The sequence below is a fragment of the Neofelis nebulosa genome, chromosome 2 (assembly GCF_028018385.1).
Source record: "Neofelis nebulosa isolate mNeoNeb1 chromosome 2, mNeoNeb1.pri, whole genome shotgun sequence".
Lineage (NCBI taxonomy): Eukaryota > Metazoa > Chordata > Mammalia > Carnivora > Felidae > Neofelis > Neofelis nebulosa.
Window position 1 is genome coordinate 71,364,852 of NC_080783.1, and position 15,844 is coordinate 71,380,695.

Below are 15,844 nucleotides of genomic sequence, written 5' to 3' on the forward strand. Positions count from 1 at the left end.
AATTTTGGACTGTACCCTGAACACTGAATACGTTGCGGAGACATTATGCTACATGGTGCCAAAAGTGGTGATGATTTCGTTTTTGCAGGCACTTGGTTAGGCTTAGATTCCAAACTGTCACTCCTTTCAAGAAGGGTAGTTCAGATTTCAGATCAGTCCTTTTTAAGCTTTAGCTGCAAACTGCTTTATTTGCCCAGCACATCCATGGGCTCTGGGAACAGCCAGAAACTTGAGCTGAATCTAAACACAGAGCTTACGGTTCTCCTTCCTTCTCTGGCTCTCTCCTCTTTGGGGCTCCTTCCCTCTCCCTGGTGGCTATGCTTCTTCTGAACTCATTCTCTTTCCTGATTCTTCCAGCCTGAAGGATGGTGGGCTTTCTATTGGAATTTCAGCCACTGCAACTATGGCCATTCTCAGGACAAAACTATAGAAAACTGGGAATTTACTCTGAACTGATTACTTGCTCCACATTTTGACTCCTCTCTAAAATATGCAAAGTTCAGTGTCCAGTTTCTCAGGGAGTTGTTCTTGTATATGTTGCTAGAGTTAATACTGTTATTTGTAGAGGGATGGTTAACTACTCATTCTTCTATAACAGAAGCTCCAACTAGCAAACTCAGGGTTTGTTTGTTTTTAATCCCTTCATTCTTCTGAGATTTACCATGGTTTTCCAGAGATGTCTTCATCACTAATCCAATGGCTTCTCTTAAAACTTTCATTTTGTTCACTGCTCATTTGACAGTATTTCACACTACTGACCATATCCTCCTCCTTGAAACATTTTTTGGCTACCAGTATAACATGCTATTTAGGTTTTCTACTTAAAGTTTGATATTTTCATTGGCTTCTCTTCCTAGGCCATAAATGTGGGCATTCTCTAGGGTTCAGACATGGGTACACTGTTCTTCTCTCATTATATACTTTTCTTATCATTCATTCTCATGTCAATTCTATTGAGTATTCATTTCCTACAGTCTGTGTTTTCAGGCCTACCCTCTCTCTTGATAACCACTCTCATCTCTTTTGAGCCAATGGATTTTCACTTGTTCTGTTATCTACTGTAGACAGAGTTTTAAAACCTAACCTAATTACCTTTTCCTCAAATATAGTTCCTATTTCTAATCTTCATTTTCCTTTTTTTTTTTTTTTTTTTTTTAATATAAGGCTGTTCTCCTTAGCATCAAAAATCTTAGGGCAAGATAAAATCTTAAAGAAAGTGAGGTAAGGCTTTCCTGACATAGCAAAATCCAAAACAAAACTGTAGGTCTGACAAAGGGCAATAAAGTGTCAAGATCTATTATCTTTCTTATGTCAAAAAAGAATAGACATTTATCAAAAAAGTAGGAAGGAGAGAGTTTTAGATTCAGCTTTTGAAAAAAAGTTATTACCACTTTGTCCTTAGGACAAGAGGCGAAGCAAGAGCTAGGGGTAGGACTTGGGACTCCAAGGCTGCAGCATGGAAAAAGAGGAGGAGAGAATGTTTAAACAGCTACAGCAAGAAGGAAAGCAAGAGTTATCATGGCTATTTGGCCATCCAGCATAAGTTAATTTCAAATGACACTTCTGGGGAATATGGACAAGTCAGTGAGCAACATTATGTGGATGCAATGTGTAGGGAAACACACTGTCCTTAATGTTAAATAGTGAAGAGCAATTAGGGATAGAAAAACTGAGTAAACCCATTCAATATGGCCGTTATGGAATTACTCAGAGGAAAACTGAGTTGGAATACAAAAATCACACCACTGCTGACAAAATGGGAGAGAGAAAATAAAAGACACCCATCTTTGATAGAAAAAATTTTTTTTCAGAGAAAACATCAGGTTTCATAACATAGCAAGTAAGCAGCAGAGTTCAGAGAGTATAACACATTAGGTACAAATGAAAAATTGGGTGAGCCTTCCCTGCCTCTCCCCCACCAAATTCTAGAAATACCTCAAAGGTGACTACAAATCTGGTAAGAAGTTGTTAAAATACAATATTGGGAAAAATGCTAGCTAGAGATTCTGCGGTTAAATGAAGTGAAGTGGTTTTCTTACTGCTGATTTCAGATCCTATAATGCATTCTTATGTCTTTAAAATTCATCAGAAAGAGTACACAGTATGCAGCACTTTACAGGTCTGGGGTTCTGTGGAACACTTCAGGAAATGTACCAGGTACCACACTATCTTTTAACAGATGAGAGTCAAAATTCAGTTTGCTCCAGACTTAATATATTAGGTATAGCTAAGTAACTGGGAGCAGTTTACAGATATCATGACTTAATGTATAAAGATGTAGCTCTCTGGGCTCAGACCTAGTTTGCAGTGACATAGCTAAACACACCAAGGTCGGAATCACCGGTAAATATGGGACACGTTATGGTGCCTCCCTTGGGAAAATGGTGAATTAGACTGAAATAAACCAGCATGCCAAATACACGTGCTCCTTCCGTGGCAAAACCAAGATGAAAAGATGAGCTGTGGGGATCTGGCACTGTGGTTCTTACATAAAAACGGTAGCTGGTGGTGTTTGGACCAACATCACTTCTGCCATTACAGGAAAGTCAGCCATCAAAAGACTAAGGAGTTGGAAGACCGGTAGAAGCTCCACCATTTGAAACATTGTTAGCCTATAATAAATGGGTACTTTATGTAACAACAACAACAAAATAAAGTATAAAGATGTAAAACAATTAGTTACCTAATAAATGTGAAAATGATGAACAAGCAGTATGACTTCCATACATAAATAAGGGTTCCTGAGGGGATGTTAAGAGTATTCTTAAAGTATGATGTTTTTTCAATAGAAGGAAAAGTAAGTAACTTACTGAGAAAAAGGCAATATTTTTCTAACAGAAAATTATAATCTAGTAAAACAGTGGTTCTCAAAATAAGGTCTAGGATCCCTGGAAGTCCTGAGATTCTTTCAAGGGATCTACCTTTGGGAAAGAAATCTACCTGGGCCCTGAGTGTCCCTACATTTTTGCTGTGTATGCCAAGAATATAAGGCTCTGATTGTTCTTTACCTGGGATATTTCTGAGGACTGTGTTTGCAGAGGGCAAACATGAAAGCTAATGTCTCTCTTGGACAATGAGCATGCTACTTACTGCTTGCTGTAAAATGACCCATCTCCCAAGCTCAGTGTTCCTTACTTTTAATGCAACCCATTACATATGTAGGCATCCATCTGGGTCTTACCACGTTACCCTTCCCTCTTTCCTGGAGGGACCAACACAAATAATAATGCTCTTGCTGCTTATGTGCTGTGTATAACAAAGATTTTTTTCTGATTCAAGAGCCTTGTGTCTTATTACAGCATCTCTGAAGCAGTAACTGGCTAACTTACTAGCTTGTGGGTAGCGTAAAATCAAATCCCTGACCCTGACATATATGGCGTCAACTATTATCACAGTACTATTAGATGTTATTTGTTTTTTTTACTCTTTTGATATTTATATTGATGATGCAAAAGCAATGGTGAGTAAAACTGCTAGTGCCTGAACATATCAAGGCCATGACACAAAACTGGAGTTACCGTTCTCTTTAATGCCACATACTCAGTAAAAAAAAAAAAAAAAATACTTGGGGTCCTGAAATGTCTCCTTGATGAGATAGTAAAAATTATTAATTTTATTAAATTTTGATCCCAAGTTAATAGCTTTTAAATACTGTGTGACACAAAATAGGAAATACACACAAAGGACTTCTATCTCATACCAAACTACAAGGGTTGTCTTGGGGAAAAGCACTGGTTCAACTGTTTGAGAGTTGCAAGCTGAACTAGTCACTTTTTTAATGGAACACCATTTTCACTTGAAAGAATGACTGACATGCATGCTATGGTTATTCAGACATTCTCAAAAGCAAATGAAGTTAGCCTCTCACTTTATAGAAAACTGACAAGATTTGTTGTCCATGAAAAAAAATTTTAGAAAGTGAAAATGAAAATCTTGGGAACTGTGTACCCCTTATAGTAAGCTTGACAATTGCCCAATACTTAAAAAGACTTTTATGATGAGATCAGTGATGATGTTAAATGTGATTTTTAAATATCATAAGTCAACATTTGGAAGATCTGCATAGCACAGTGAACCAGTATTTTTCAAATGACCGATTTATGATGCTACAAAATCATATAGGTAAAAGACAGATCTAAAGATAGACAAGATAGACCTCTGGCTTTTAATGCAGTAGAAAAGTTTGGGGCGCCTGGGTGGCTCAGTCGGTTGAGCGTCCGACTTCGGCTCAGGTCATGATCTCACAGTCCGTGGGTTCGAGCCCCGCGTCGGGCTCTGTGCTGACCGCTCAGAGCCTGGAGCCTGTTTCAGATTCTGTGTCTCCCTCTCTCTCTGCCCCTCCCCCACTTGCACTCTGTCTCTCTCTGTCTCAAAAATAAATAAACATTAAAAAAAAAAAAAAGTTCATTGGTTTCAGCTTTTATATTGCAATTGACACTTAAACTACTACTTACTGAATTTTGGTATAGTATCAAAGGAGAACAGCCACAATTTCTAAAAAGGTTATTAAAATATTATTCTCTTTCCTAACTACATATCTATATGAAGCTAGATTTTCTTCAGATAATTCAACCAAAAAAACCAAAACAATAAAAAAACACAACAAATCACACCAGGTCCAATGCAGAAGCATTTTATAATGTTGAAAAACAAATATCTTCAAAACGGATTTTGAAATTAGGATGACAGATAATAATATGAGAGAAACTAGATTGTTTTGGGGGGCTAGTCCTAACCTACTGAGGCTGAGAGAATAGACTTTCATGCCTGGGTCAAGAGAAATCAGGGCTGAACAGAATATACTAACTCTTGTTTTGTGGGCTCTGGAGAAGAGTAGAGAAAAGAAAAATGGGAAATGCGAGGAAGAGCTTAATAGGGGGAAATGAGGGGAGAAAAACCATACCAGAAATAATCAAATCTGCTTAGAAGCCTGAGAAGAGAATTTAAGAAGTGATATGCCACTTCTCATTTTTTTCTCCCCTTAAAAATTATTTCCAGTATTATAAAAACAAAAACTCTAAAATGATGTATTGAATTAAAAAAGAGACCCAGACCCGGAAAGGGTTAGGATGGATTAATAACTCAGATTTGGAAACAATCAAAACTGCAACAGAAGTTTCAATATATTGAAATATTCAAAATAGTGAAATGTTTGGGATATTAATATATATATATTTTGTTTCTTAAAATCTGTGATATATTTATTATAACACTTTGGGAAAAAACTCTGAACTTTGATGAATGAGCTGACTCAAGAGGATTTTTCTGCCTTCTAATTATTATTCTACCAGATAATCTATAAACAAAAGCCAGTCTCCAAAGAGGAGTAATACAGAAATGTAATACTTTGAAAGAAGGTATATTCAATCCAGTCTCTAGAAACAACTTAGGGGGAATAGGACATTTGCTGTGACTGAGAAGAGGTGCTCACATACATTTCTCCAATACTACATAAGCCTCAGCTTAGGCTGGCATGTGCCATTGTATAGAGGGTACATCCCTATTTTTATCTAATAAAAGATGATAAAAAGAGAAGCTTGAGCATTAAAATATAGTCATTTTTTTAACAAAGTTGAGTAATGAACATTAAGTGAATTTATTTCAAGTTCCTCTCTTAGAAAAGGTAGTGTTTAGACAATGTAACCAAATTTGACTTTTCCCACAGAAATCACTTGATGGTTACATATCTTGACTAATGGCCTAATTTCTAACTTTCATTCAAATGATGAAAAAATATTTATCATATACCTGTATATGACAGTCTATTTTTTCCCAATAAATATGTATATTTTAAATCAGTTTGGTACATGATACAGATTGGTTTTACAGTTTTTAATGGACTAAAATAAACATTTCTAAATATAGTAGTGTCTGCTTATGTAACAAATATCTGTAAAGTAAAATAAGGTATTTGAATAGAACTACATCCACATGAACAAATAAGAGAAGAAAAAGCTGAAAAGGTTCCTATATACCTTCTGGATTAAAAAAACACAAATTATTAATGGTTGAAGATAGTAAACTGCTAAAGGAAGGGGGAAACAGTATGCAAGTTCTATTGTAAGAACTCTTTGTGCAAAACTTAACTGGTTTCATATTATGGTTTTGTTGTTAGAGCAGTATTCAAAATTACAGATGAAAGGCTTTATCAGCTACACTTTCACAAAAACTGCTATATGCATTGACAGAAACGTGTGGCAAGGTATTCATAATACGACAGTCTATTATAAAGCTTTTATAATGCTTATAAAACCAGGTACTTGGACAATATATGGCAAGTTGGCCAACAAACATAGTTGAAAAGACCTGCAATAGAAAAAAGGAGAAGCTGGGGCACCTGGGTGGCTCAGTTGATTAAGCATCTGACTCCTGATCTCAGCTCAGGTCACGATCTCATGGGTTTGTGAGATCAAGCCTTGCATCTCTGCGCTGACAGCATGGAGCCTGCTTGGGATTCTCTCCCTCTTTTGTCCCTCCCCCGCACTTGTGCAAGCTTGTGTGTGCACTCTCTCTCAAAATAAATAAACATTAAAAAAAAAAAGGGAGAAACTATAGGGGGCCTAAACTCAGATATAGATCCCTAAGTGGGAGCTGCATCTGAAATCCATAGTATATGACAAATGAACACTGCAAGGATGGGGATACCATCTAAGACCTAGACTTGTGAGGCCAGTTTTATAAGTTACAAAAGTTCAGAAAGTAAAGCAGCATTAAAGTTCATACACTGTCTGTTGAAACTGTCATGCATAACAACTGGAGGAACACACCAATGCCTCTCAAGGACCATCCACAGAATAAGGTAACAAAATAGTAGGGAGCATTCTGTCTTCTGAAGCCATGATTATGTCATTTTAAAAGGGTTATAGTAGGGGCACCTACTATAGTCAGGTAAGTGTCTGACTCTTGATTTGGGCTCAGGTCATGATCTCACAGTTTGTGAATTCGAGCCCCATGTTGGACTCTGCGCTGACAGCATGGGACCTGCTTGGGATTCTCTGTCTCCCTGTCTCTCTCTGTCCCTCCTCTCTTTGTGTGTGCTCTCTCTCAAAATAAATAAATAAACTTAAAAAAAAAAAGCTTATAGTAAATGAAATTGATCTTTCAAAATCGTCAGTTTTACCTTTCAGTTATGTATGTATGCATGTATGTATGTATGTAACCCTGCACCCAGTGTGGGGCATGAACTCATGACCCTAAGATCAAAAGTTACACACTTTACTGACTAAGCCACCCAGGCACCCAGATTCAGTTTACATAATGTTCTCCAAAGTGGTCTTGAATAATCTGAGCTCGTATCTAGAAATTATTCTTTTCCCATTAAAATCTTGCAGAAAATTAGGTTTTCATACCTATGTACACAGTACCAAAACATAGGCACATAAGAATATGTTTTCTTTTCTCTCCTTGAACTAAATGTTGATCCCCTGCTCAAGCCTACCTTTTAGCTCACTGGGAATTTTATTTTTAAATTAAGGTCCTATATGTTTTATCTGTACCATAAAATTATAACTAGCATTTCATTTTATCATATAATTAAGACTTCACATTGACTTACAATGTTTGCTAATTGCTTTGGGGTCCAAATCTGTTTCTCCAATCAGACTACATGGCTCCTTAAAGTTAGAGACGGATCATGTCTCATTCTTTTTTTGTACTCCTGTCAATGACTAGCAAGACTAGGCAAATAGGAGTTCAACAAATACTTCTTGTCTAAGTGATTGACAAGTGAATTTTTAGACATCAGCTTTCTTCAAACATGTCAGAGCCTCTATATTCACTAGAATTACCAGGTACAGCACATCTCATTTCCTTAATGTTAGCACTGATGGCAGCTCCACGGCTACATCACTGTTTTACTCTTCAAAACCCACAAAATCTTTGCTGCTCCTTGATGCTACCGTCTATCTACCGATCTAATCACAAGAATGGCGACATGAGGGATGGACCAACTGTCTAACTGGCATCTTTCCGTAATAACTGCATTCTTTGTATTTTTACACTTTTGCTTAAAGCATGTAACTCAGATGAAAAAAGACGTATAAAGAACAAATGAGAAATACATACATAAAATCAGAAACAAAGCAGAAAATCAGCTCTTTGGACATATGATCTCTATGTTAAAAAACAGAAGTTCAAATAAACTCGTATTACACTTTGTATCCTGGATCCTAGACTCTGAAATGAGCTTATAATATTCAGTAACGTTGATTTTGGTTATTAAATCAAAACTTTAAGCCAGCATCGACAATATTTCTTTGTTCTTCCAGCGGCTGGCAGTGTCAGGTACATAGCAGTTCAGTCACTGGACGAGTGAGCAAAGAAAATTTACCAGTATCACCAAATTCTTCTATGTATTCAATATCATCACTCCTTATACATTTTCTTGCATCCCAACATTTTATCTAGACTCTTGTGTAACTTCCAAAAAAATACTGTAGGATAGAAAGATGAGGGCAAACAATTTTTGTCAAACCCTGGACACCTAGAACAGTATGCAGTTTGGCAACTGAAGTGCTTCTCAGAAGCAGTATTATAAAAATCTCTTATTTCCAAGATCTTAAAAATGATCCAGGATATTACAATCCTAGTTTTTAAAAAAGTGAATTAAACAATGCCAATTTATATCTACATTAAGAAACACAATTTGTTATTTAAATAACTGCTCTCATGACATATGCTACTGTGTCTGACAATGGTGTTCTATAAACAAGAGATAGTTTTGTCAAGAATAAGTGTGTGCATTTTTGTGTTGATTTTCTACATATAAATATTTTCAATTTTCAAAACTGGTTATAAAAAAAGAAAACGTAACAACAGGCAATAGTTTCTTGGTTCTCTAAAACACTGCTCAGCTGTTCTCTGGAAAGTCTACATTCACGTCAGAATTTTTGAAATTGTTTTTTTTTTTAATTTTTTTAACATTTATTTATTATTGAGAGACAAAGAGAGACAGAGCATGAGCATGGGAGGGGCAGAGAGAGGATGAGACACTGAATCTGAAGCAGGCTCCAGGCTCTGAGCTGTCAGCACAGAGCCCAACGTGGGGCTCGAATCCACAAACTGCGAGATCATGACCTGAGCCAAAGTCGGACGCTTAACAGACTGAGCCACTCAGGCGCCCCAGAATTTTTCAAATTGTTAAGATGAGAAGCTATGATATTTGTTTCTTCTGAGATTAACACTGATAGGATTCAGGAAGCTGAATTTACTATTAAATTCTGCCAAGGTCCTTGACTTTTCATTAGTATTTATCATATAAATCAAATACTACAGACCACAACCTGATCTATGGTACCCTCTTTGTATGTCACAATCTACCATCCCGTGATGCTTTTAAAATACATGTACAAAATCTCTGGTACTCCTCCTTTCAAGAAGAGGAGCGTATTTCCTTGCCTCTGAAGCACTTTGTGACTTATTTCTAATGAGCAGAATAAAGTGGAAGTAAAGGTATGTGATTTTTAGAAACTAGGTCATGTAAAGCACTGTGGCTTTCTTGTTGCTCTCTTCTCTTGGGTCTCTTACTCTCTTACTTTGAGGAAATTATTGGCCAGGTTGTGAGAAAAGGCCATGGAGATGTCTCCTGCCAACAGTCATTTGAGTGAGCCATCTTGGATGTGGATCCTCCAACCACGCCAAGCCTTCAGATGACTGAAGCCCTTGTCCACATCCTAACTTCAGTCAAATAAGATCTTGAACCAGAACTACCCAGCTAAGTCACTTCCAAATTTCTGACCCACAGAAACTGAAATAATAAATATTTGTTGTTTTAAGTTGTTAAGTTTGGGCATAAAATTCGGGGTACTTTGTTGTATGATAGATAACGCAATGACCCCTTTGCCAAAACCGTATCTCCTCAAGAAAGACTGTGCAAACTATGGTGGTATATGAGAAGTGAAATTCAGGTTTTCCACTAAACTGAGTACTTTTTCTCTAATGTCTCTAAACTAAAGCAGAGTATTAAGGGTTACCCAATTATACAAGCTCTGCTGTCGTGACTTCCTTATGTCCTTTTAGAAGTCGAAGAATTCTTGCATGTTCTTTGTGGAGGAGTACCATGAACAGAGGCCGATCTACAAATTTCATGTTTCTCAAATAAAATTTTCTAAAAGGGCTTTTTTCCCCTCAAATACCCTTTTCCTCTGCTTTTTGTTTCATTTTCCAGGGCAGCCTGGCATTATGGCATTATTTCCTCAAAGTAAGAAAGTAAGAGATCCAAGAGAAGAGAGCAACAAGAAAGCCACATCATTTGCCATAATGCCATAATGTCATTTGTTGCTGTCAAATATCCTAACCAAATCCTGAACAAAATAAATAGTCAAAAGAAAACAAATCCTCAAACAACTCACCAAACAGAAGGAGGAAAGGACTGTGAGCGGTTAGCAGTAGCTTCCTTGTGTTATTGGTTCAAAGCATTTCTATTAACTTATTCTTTACAGAGGCTAGGCCAACTGATTGGGAACGTGATTTCTAGAAATTGTTTAGTTTTTAAAAAGACTAATTACATAAAATTATATTGGAAACAGAAAAAAAGTGAATTGTACCATTCTCTTAGCCATTTGCACATGCTGCCTTTCAGTTTCTACACGTACATGCACACTTTTACAAAGCTGCAACTGACAACCAATATGCAATTTTTCATTTTGGAAAAACCCTGATACATCCAAAATCAAAATTCTTTAGGAAAGGATTTCACTTGTATTAACTAAAACTGAATTGAGTTTCAACTGCTTAATTGGCCAGTATTTTTCTAAATAAGGCCTATTTTTTTTTTACAATATACAGCCAGCTCTCAAATATTCAATAAATCCAATTCCTTCCTTCTTTTGGAATATATTTCTTCCTTTTAATCTGTTGCATATTTAGTGCTCATTTAGCACTTTGACTCTAGATAATGATAAGAAACCGGAAATATAAGAGTTAATTTTATTTTTATTAAATAGTTACAGTATAAGAAGACTGAGTTGATGAGCTATTCCAAGTATTAAATATGTAGCTGTCACATAAATGTTTCCCCTATTAGTAAAGATCATTAAGAGAACTCACTAGATTTATATTTCTCACTTTATTTTTTCCTCTATTGTCTGTTTACAAATAAAGTTACAATTGTGCAACATTATTAATTCTTTGGAAATAAGCCATCTCTGACATAATTTCTATTACTTACACTTAATGTAAGCCAGATATCCAGATAGTATATATTTTATAGACAAAAGACATCTTATAAAAATAAAACGAATGTAATTTAAAAAATAATTCAGAGGAAGGTTCCCACTGAACACTTACTGACTGAAAAATAAACCCTAAACCTTTCATAAACAATGACAAATTACCCAAATATAAAATAAATGAAATTACTAACATATCTAAGAGCCTTTTACACCATCCTGTTTGTTCTAACCAAGATTAATATTTTCAAAAATGCCTTCTGTATATTTTGAGCTAGAGATATTTTATTATCTTCAAAGAAATGTTATAACTGGAATATATGTAGGAATTTTGATTAAAAATTGATGGTAAATAATCACATTTCAAAGTCTTCAAAACAAGGGGCACCTGGGTGGCTCAGTTGGTTAAGCAACCAACTTCGGCTCAGGTCATGATCTTGTAGTTCCTGAGTTCAAGCCCTGCACCAGGCTCTGTGCTGGCAGCTCAGAGCCTGGAGCCTGCTTCAGATGCTGTGTCTCCCTTTCTCTCTGCCCCTTCCCTGCTCACACTGTCTCTCTCTCTCAAAAATAAATACTAAAAAAAAATTTTTTAAGTAAAAGAAAGAAGTCCCCAAAACATGAAAATGGAATGTAAATACTGTTTACTTAAGCACTAAGTTTATGTGCTGCCATTTCACAGTAATTCAATTATTTTATAATGCACTATAATAGACCCAATCATAAAATTGTATCTAAGAAGTCAGAATCACTGTTTCTGAATTTTGTCTTTTGCAAAATAAACTGAAACATATTCCAGTGCCAGAGTTTCTTGTGTTTATCAGCATTTTTAGATAAATGGAAATTGGAGTGAGGGTGAAGAGAGCTGAATGATTCAAATAAAAAAACAAGATTGATTTTTAAAAAATGAAAGGGGAGATACATTAGAGAACTTCTCATTCTATTTTTTATATATATATTTTATATAATTTTATAAATTATATAAATTTTTATATATAGAAAAGTATTTAAACTGGGTTTCTCATATTTCATGTTAAATAAAAACAAATTACAACAGTCTTAGTTATGGGATCGATAAATGAATAACCTTGGCACACAAAGCTAAAATCTTCTACCATATTTAGAAGAAAAGAAATAAATATAGCATCTTGACTTAATTGGTCTTGTGGATGTTAAGAGTCCTCATTAGTTAGGAAATCTTATTTTATTGAAAAGCTATTTCATCCTTCTAAAACCTAACTCATTAAAAAATTCCTTTTTAAACACACATTTCAAGGATTCATAAAAACATGGAAAATAATACACATCTATGTATCTAGTACCTTGACTTAACAAGTGTTAACATTTCACTTCAGTAGTTTTCTTTAAAAAAAGAAAAGTTATAGATACAACTGATCTTTCATTTTATTTCCTTCCCAGAATCAGAGACTCTTCTCTCCCCAACTATGGAGGTGATCATTTTTCCAAGAAAGTTGTGGAACGTTCTTGTCCATGTTTTTATACTTTTACTACATACTTGTGTTTTTAGAAACAGTGTCATAATATTTTATATCTGAAAAAATTTACATAAGTCATTCCCATTTTATCATTTTGTAATTTCCACTTTTTGTTCAATACTGTTTCTGAAATCTAGGCATACGAATATATAAATGTTTGGTTTTTAGAACAAAATTTTAGAAAAATTTTAATTTTTCTAAAGTGTTTCCTGTAAAGGTGTACTGCTCTGCCACTGATGGATGTTTAATTTGTTTCTAACCAACATCCTTATACATGTCTCCTTGCAGAGATATGGAACGTTCCTTCTTATATTGTTTCAGTGAAGACTTTTGCCGAACTGGTTAGGTAGATTTTTTAAAAAATTAAGCACAGGAAATTGAAGAACAAACTAGGATGTTATTTTCTAATCCAGAATCATCTGTGCCTTACTACCTACCTTAGTTAAATGTTTTATTTCTTTGTGATATAGAAAAGAGGATACTAGGAAACATGAACCCTAAGCCTTTATTTTACCTGGAAATAGTGCTTCTATTTGAAATATGTAAGTCATTTGTTTGTGTACATCTACAATTTGTTTAGAATTCCAGTGGTGGATCTACCGCAGGAGAACAAAACAAAGAAGCACATGTGTTATGTGCCAGCATTTGAATGTTGCTTTTTGAAGCAATGGTAGGAGTGAAAAAAATCTCCTCCACCTTCTCCCTTGCTCTCGCCCACCCAAATTCGATAGAATACTGACTGAATAATTCAGTAAGTCTGTGGAATCCAATTTCTCATTTCTTATTTTCTTAAAAAAATTTTTTTTTCAATGTTTATTTTTGACAGAGAGAGAGACAGACCAAGCACAAGTGGGAGAGGGGCAGAGAGAGAAGGAGACATAAAATCTAATAATGAAAGCAGGCTCCCAGCTCTGAGCTGTCAGCACAGAGCCCGATGTGGGGTCTGAACCCACGAACCGCGAGATCATGACCCACGCCAAAGTTGGGCGCTCAACAGACTGAGCCACCCAGGCATCCCATCACTTCTTATTTTCTTTAGGGAATAAACCAGCAGTGCAGTCTACCTTTAATTCTTTTTCTCTTGGTATTCCTGATTTTACTTTATCATGTGGCTGATCAAGAGTCAAATTATTCTTTCTTGCTTCACTGTCTTCAAGCAGAGGAACATAGCCAAAACTGTTATCTGCAAGACAAAAACCTCTTGGATATAAGTAGGATATCCCTGTTTTTGGTACCAGCTGAAAAAATAAAAACAAATCAGAAACCCTAATTTTAAAGAAATTTTAAACTATGAGTTTCAGAAATTCTTAAGATAAAAATTACCTTGACAACTTAAATTTGCCCATTTAGATTTTTTTCCATTCCCACAAAACTCCTACACTCCCCAAATCAGTGGTATAAAAACTATGTAGAATCTAGAAAACTAGAAGCTCTTTGAGGCCTACCATCAACAACAGCAGTGAAACTTTTAATAAGCAGTATTTTCAGGTATGCACTTCTTGTTTAAGACAATCATTTGCATAACTACTCCATACTTATATAGGAAAATTAGAAAATGCAGACATACCAAAAATAAATAAATAAATAAATAAAAGCTGCTCACAACCTTTATGACCTGTGAATTATTCCTGTCAAAATTTTAGTTTATATTTTATCACAGTTTTTCTTTTCCAATACATATAAATTCATACAAGGATCTTTTTTGTTGCTTTGTTCTTTCCTATATATAATGAACATGTCTCATGTTAGTAAGTTAACATCTATTATCATCGCTTTTTCTACACAGCTGATGATTATATGAAAGACTATAATTTAACTGTTGAACATTTCATTATATCTAATGTTTCATTATTAGAAGTTATACTGTGATAAGCATCCTTACATACGTATCTTTTGAGTATTTGAACACACATTTTCTTATGGCATATGGTTAGGACTTGAATTTTTTGTTTAAAAGGCACAGACATTTAAGAAAGCTTTCACTACTTACTGGCAAATTGCCCTCTAAGAAGTTTTATCAACACAGAGTTCTACAAGAATGTTCATTTTCCCACACCCTGGCAAGTACTCATTTCATAAATGAAAACATGTAACTGCACCGCAATCATTAAAATATCAGAACTACTGAGAAACAATGGAGAAATAAAATAGAAACACTTGATTTCCATCTTTCTGTTCTTCAAGAGGTTTAAGAAATACGTAAAAAATAAATATGAAGATACCTTGACTGGAATTCACAAGAAGTAACTGTGATTTCAGCTTGTCAATAATAGTTTGTTGAAGTGACAGCTGTTCCTGTTGCTCACGTATTCTTTGCTCATAGTTCTCAGTCTGTGGACATAAAAACCATTCAGCCTTGTATTTACTGACAAATGTGTGTACATACATCTACTGTCCATTAAGAATTACATATAGATATGGTTTGCCCTATTGCCATCTCCCAGGTAGTGAGCATGTTATTTGTGAGCCAAAAACTGGATCCAACGATACAGTAATAATCATTATAAACATCATTGACTTAAAACACTGTAAAATTTAAAAAGTCACTTTAATTAGAGAAACTTCAGTTAATAGTTCAACTCTTGGTCTTTCAGTTAGGATAAAAATTGTAATTTAGGATTCAGTTCTTAATGGCAGCAACGAAAAAAGCATGAATGACAAAATGGATTCATTCTATCATTCTATGCCACTGTATAAAAATACCTGTAACTTAAAAAATGTTAACATTTCACGTCTCTTAAGTAAAAACACTTCTGAATTTATACTTAGGGTATAAAATCACAAAGAAAGTAGCTCTGACTAAAACCCTATGAAAATTAAAGGAATGAGTACAAATTACAAAATTATACTGACCAAAAACTTATTTTCTCAGATTAAGTTTTAAGAAGCAAGAGAATATGTGCTTAATCCTTACTGGATATCTTAAATATCATAATTTCCCTTATATTTTTAATCCATTCATCTTGCTATTTTATTGCAGTGGCTGTGAAAATTACGCAATGAAAAAAGACAGCAGTTTGCATTAGAGAATATAGATGTTAACAAACCTTCAAGCAAATTTGAAAATGCTACATTACAATTACCAAATTAGTACAAAGTCTTAAAAAATATCACCAACAAATAACAGAGAATTCTTTATCAATTTTTATCACTGGTGCAACAATAAATGACTAAATTGTAAAT

At 34.9% G+C, this 15,844-nt stretch overlaps 1 protein-coding gene and 1 pseudogene across 7 annotated transcripts in view; one reads left to right on the forward strand and one right to left on the reverse strand.

The window, feature by feature from the left end:
* Window positions 1-15,844, reverse strand: part of TANK (TRAF family member associated NFKB activator) — a 94,837-nt gene that overhangs the window by 18,480 nt on the left and 60,513 nt on the right. For all 7 annotated transcript variants that reach the window (XR_009257508.1, XM_058715163.1, XM_058715162.1 and 4 more), the window contains exons 3-4: window positions 14,884-14,992; window positions 13,726-13,844 (exon numbers count right to left, since the gene is read on the reverse strand). Coding sequence is in view for 6 of the 7 variants with exons in the window: in XM_058715163.1 (XP_058571146.1) it covers window positions 13,726-13,844; window positions 14,884-14,992 (228 nt within the window). In the remaining variant the exon portion in view is untranslated. The remainder of the gene's footprint in view (window positions 1-13,725; window positions 13,845-14,883; window positions 14,993-15,844) is intronic.
* On the forward strand, window positions 2,060-2,600 carry LOC131493846 (large ribosomal subunit protein eL43-like; annotated as a pseudogene).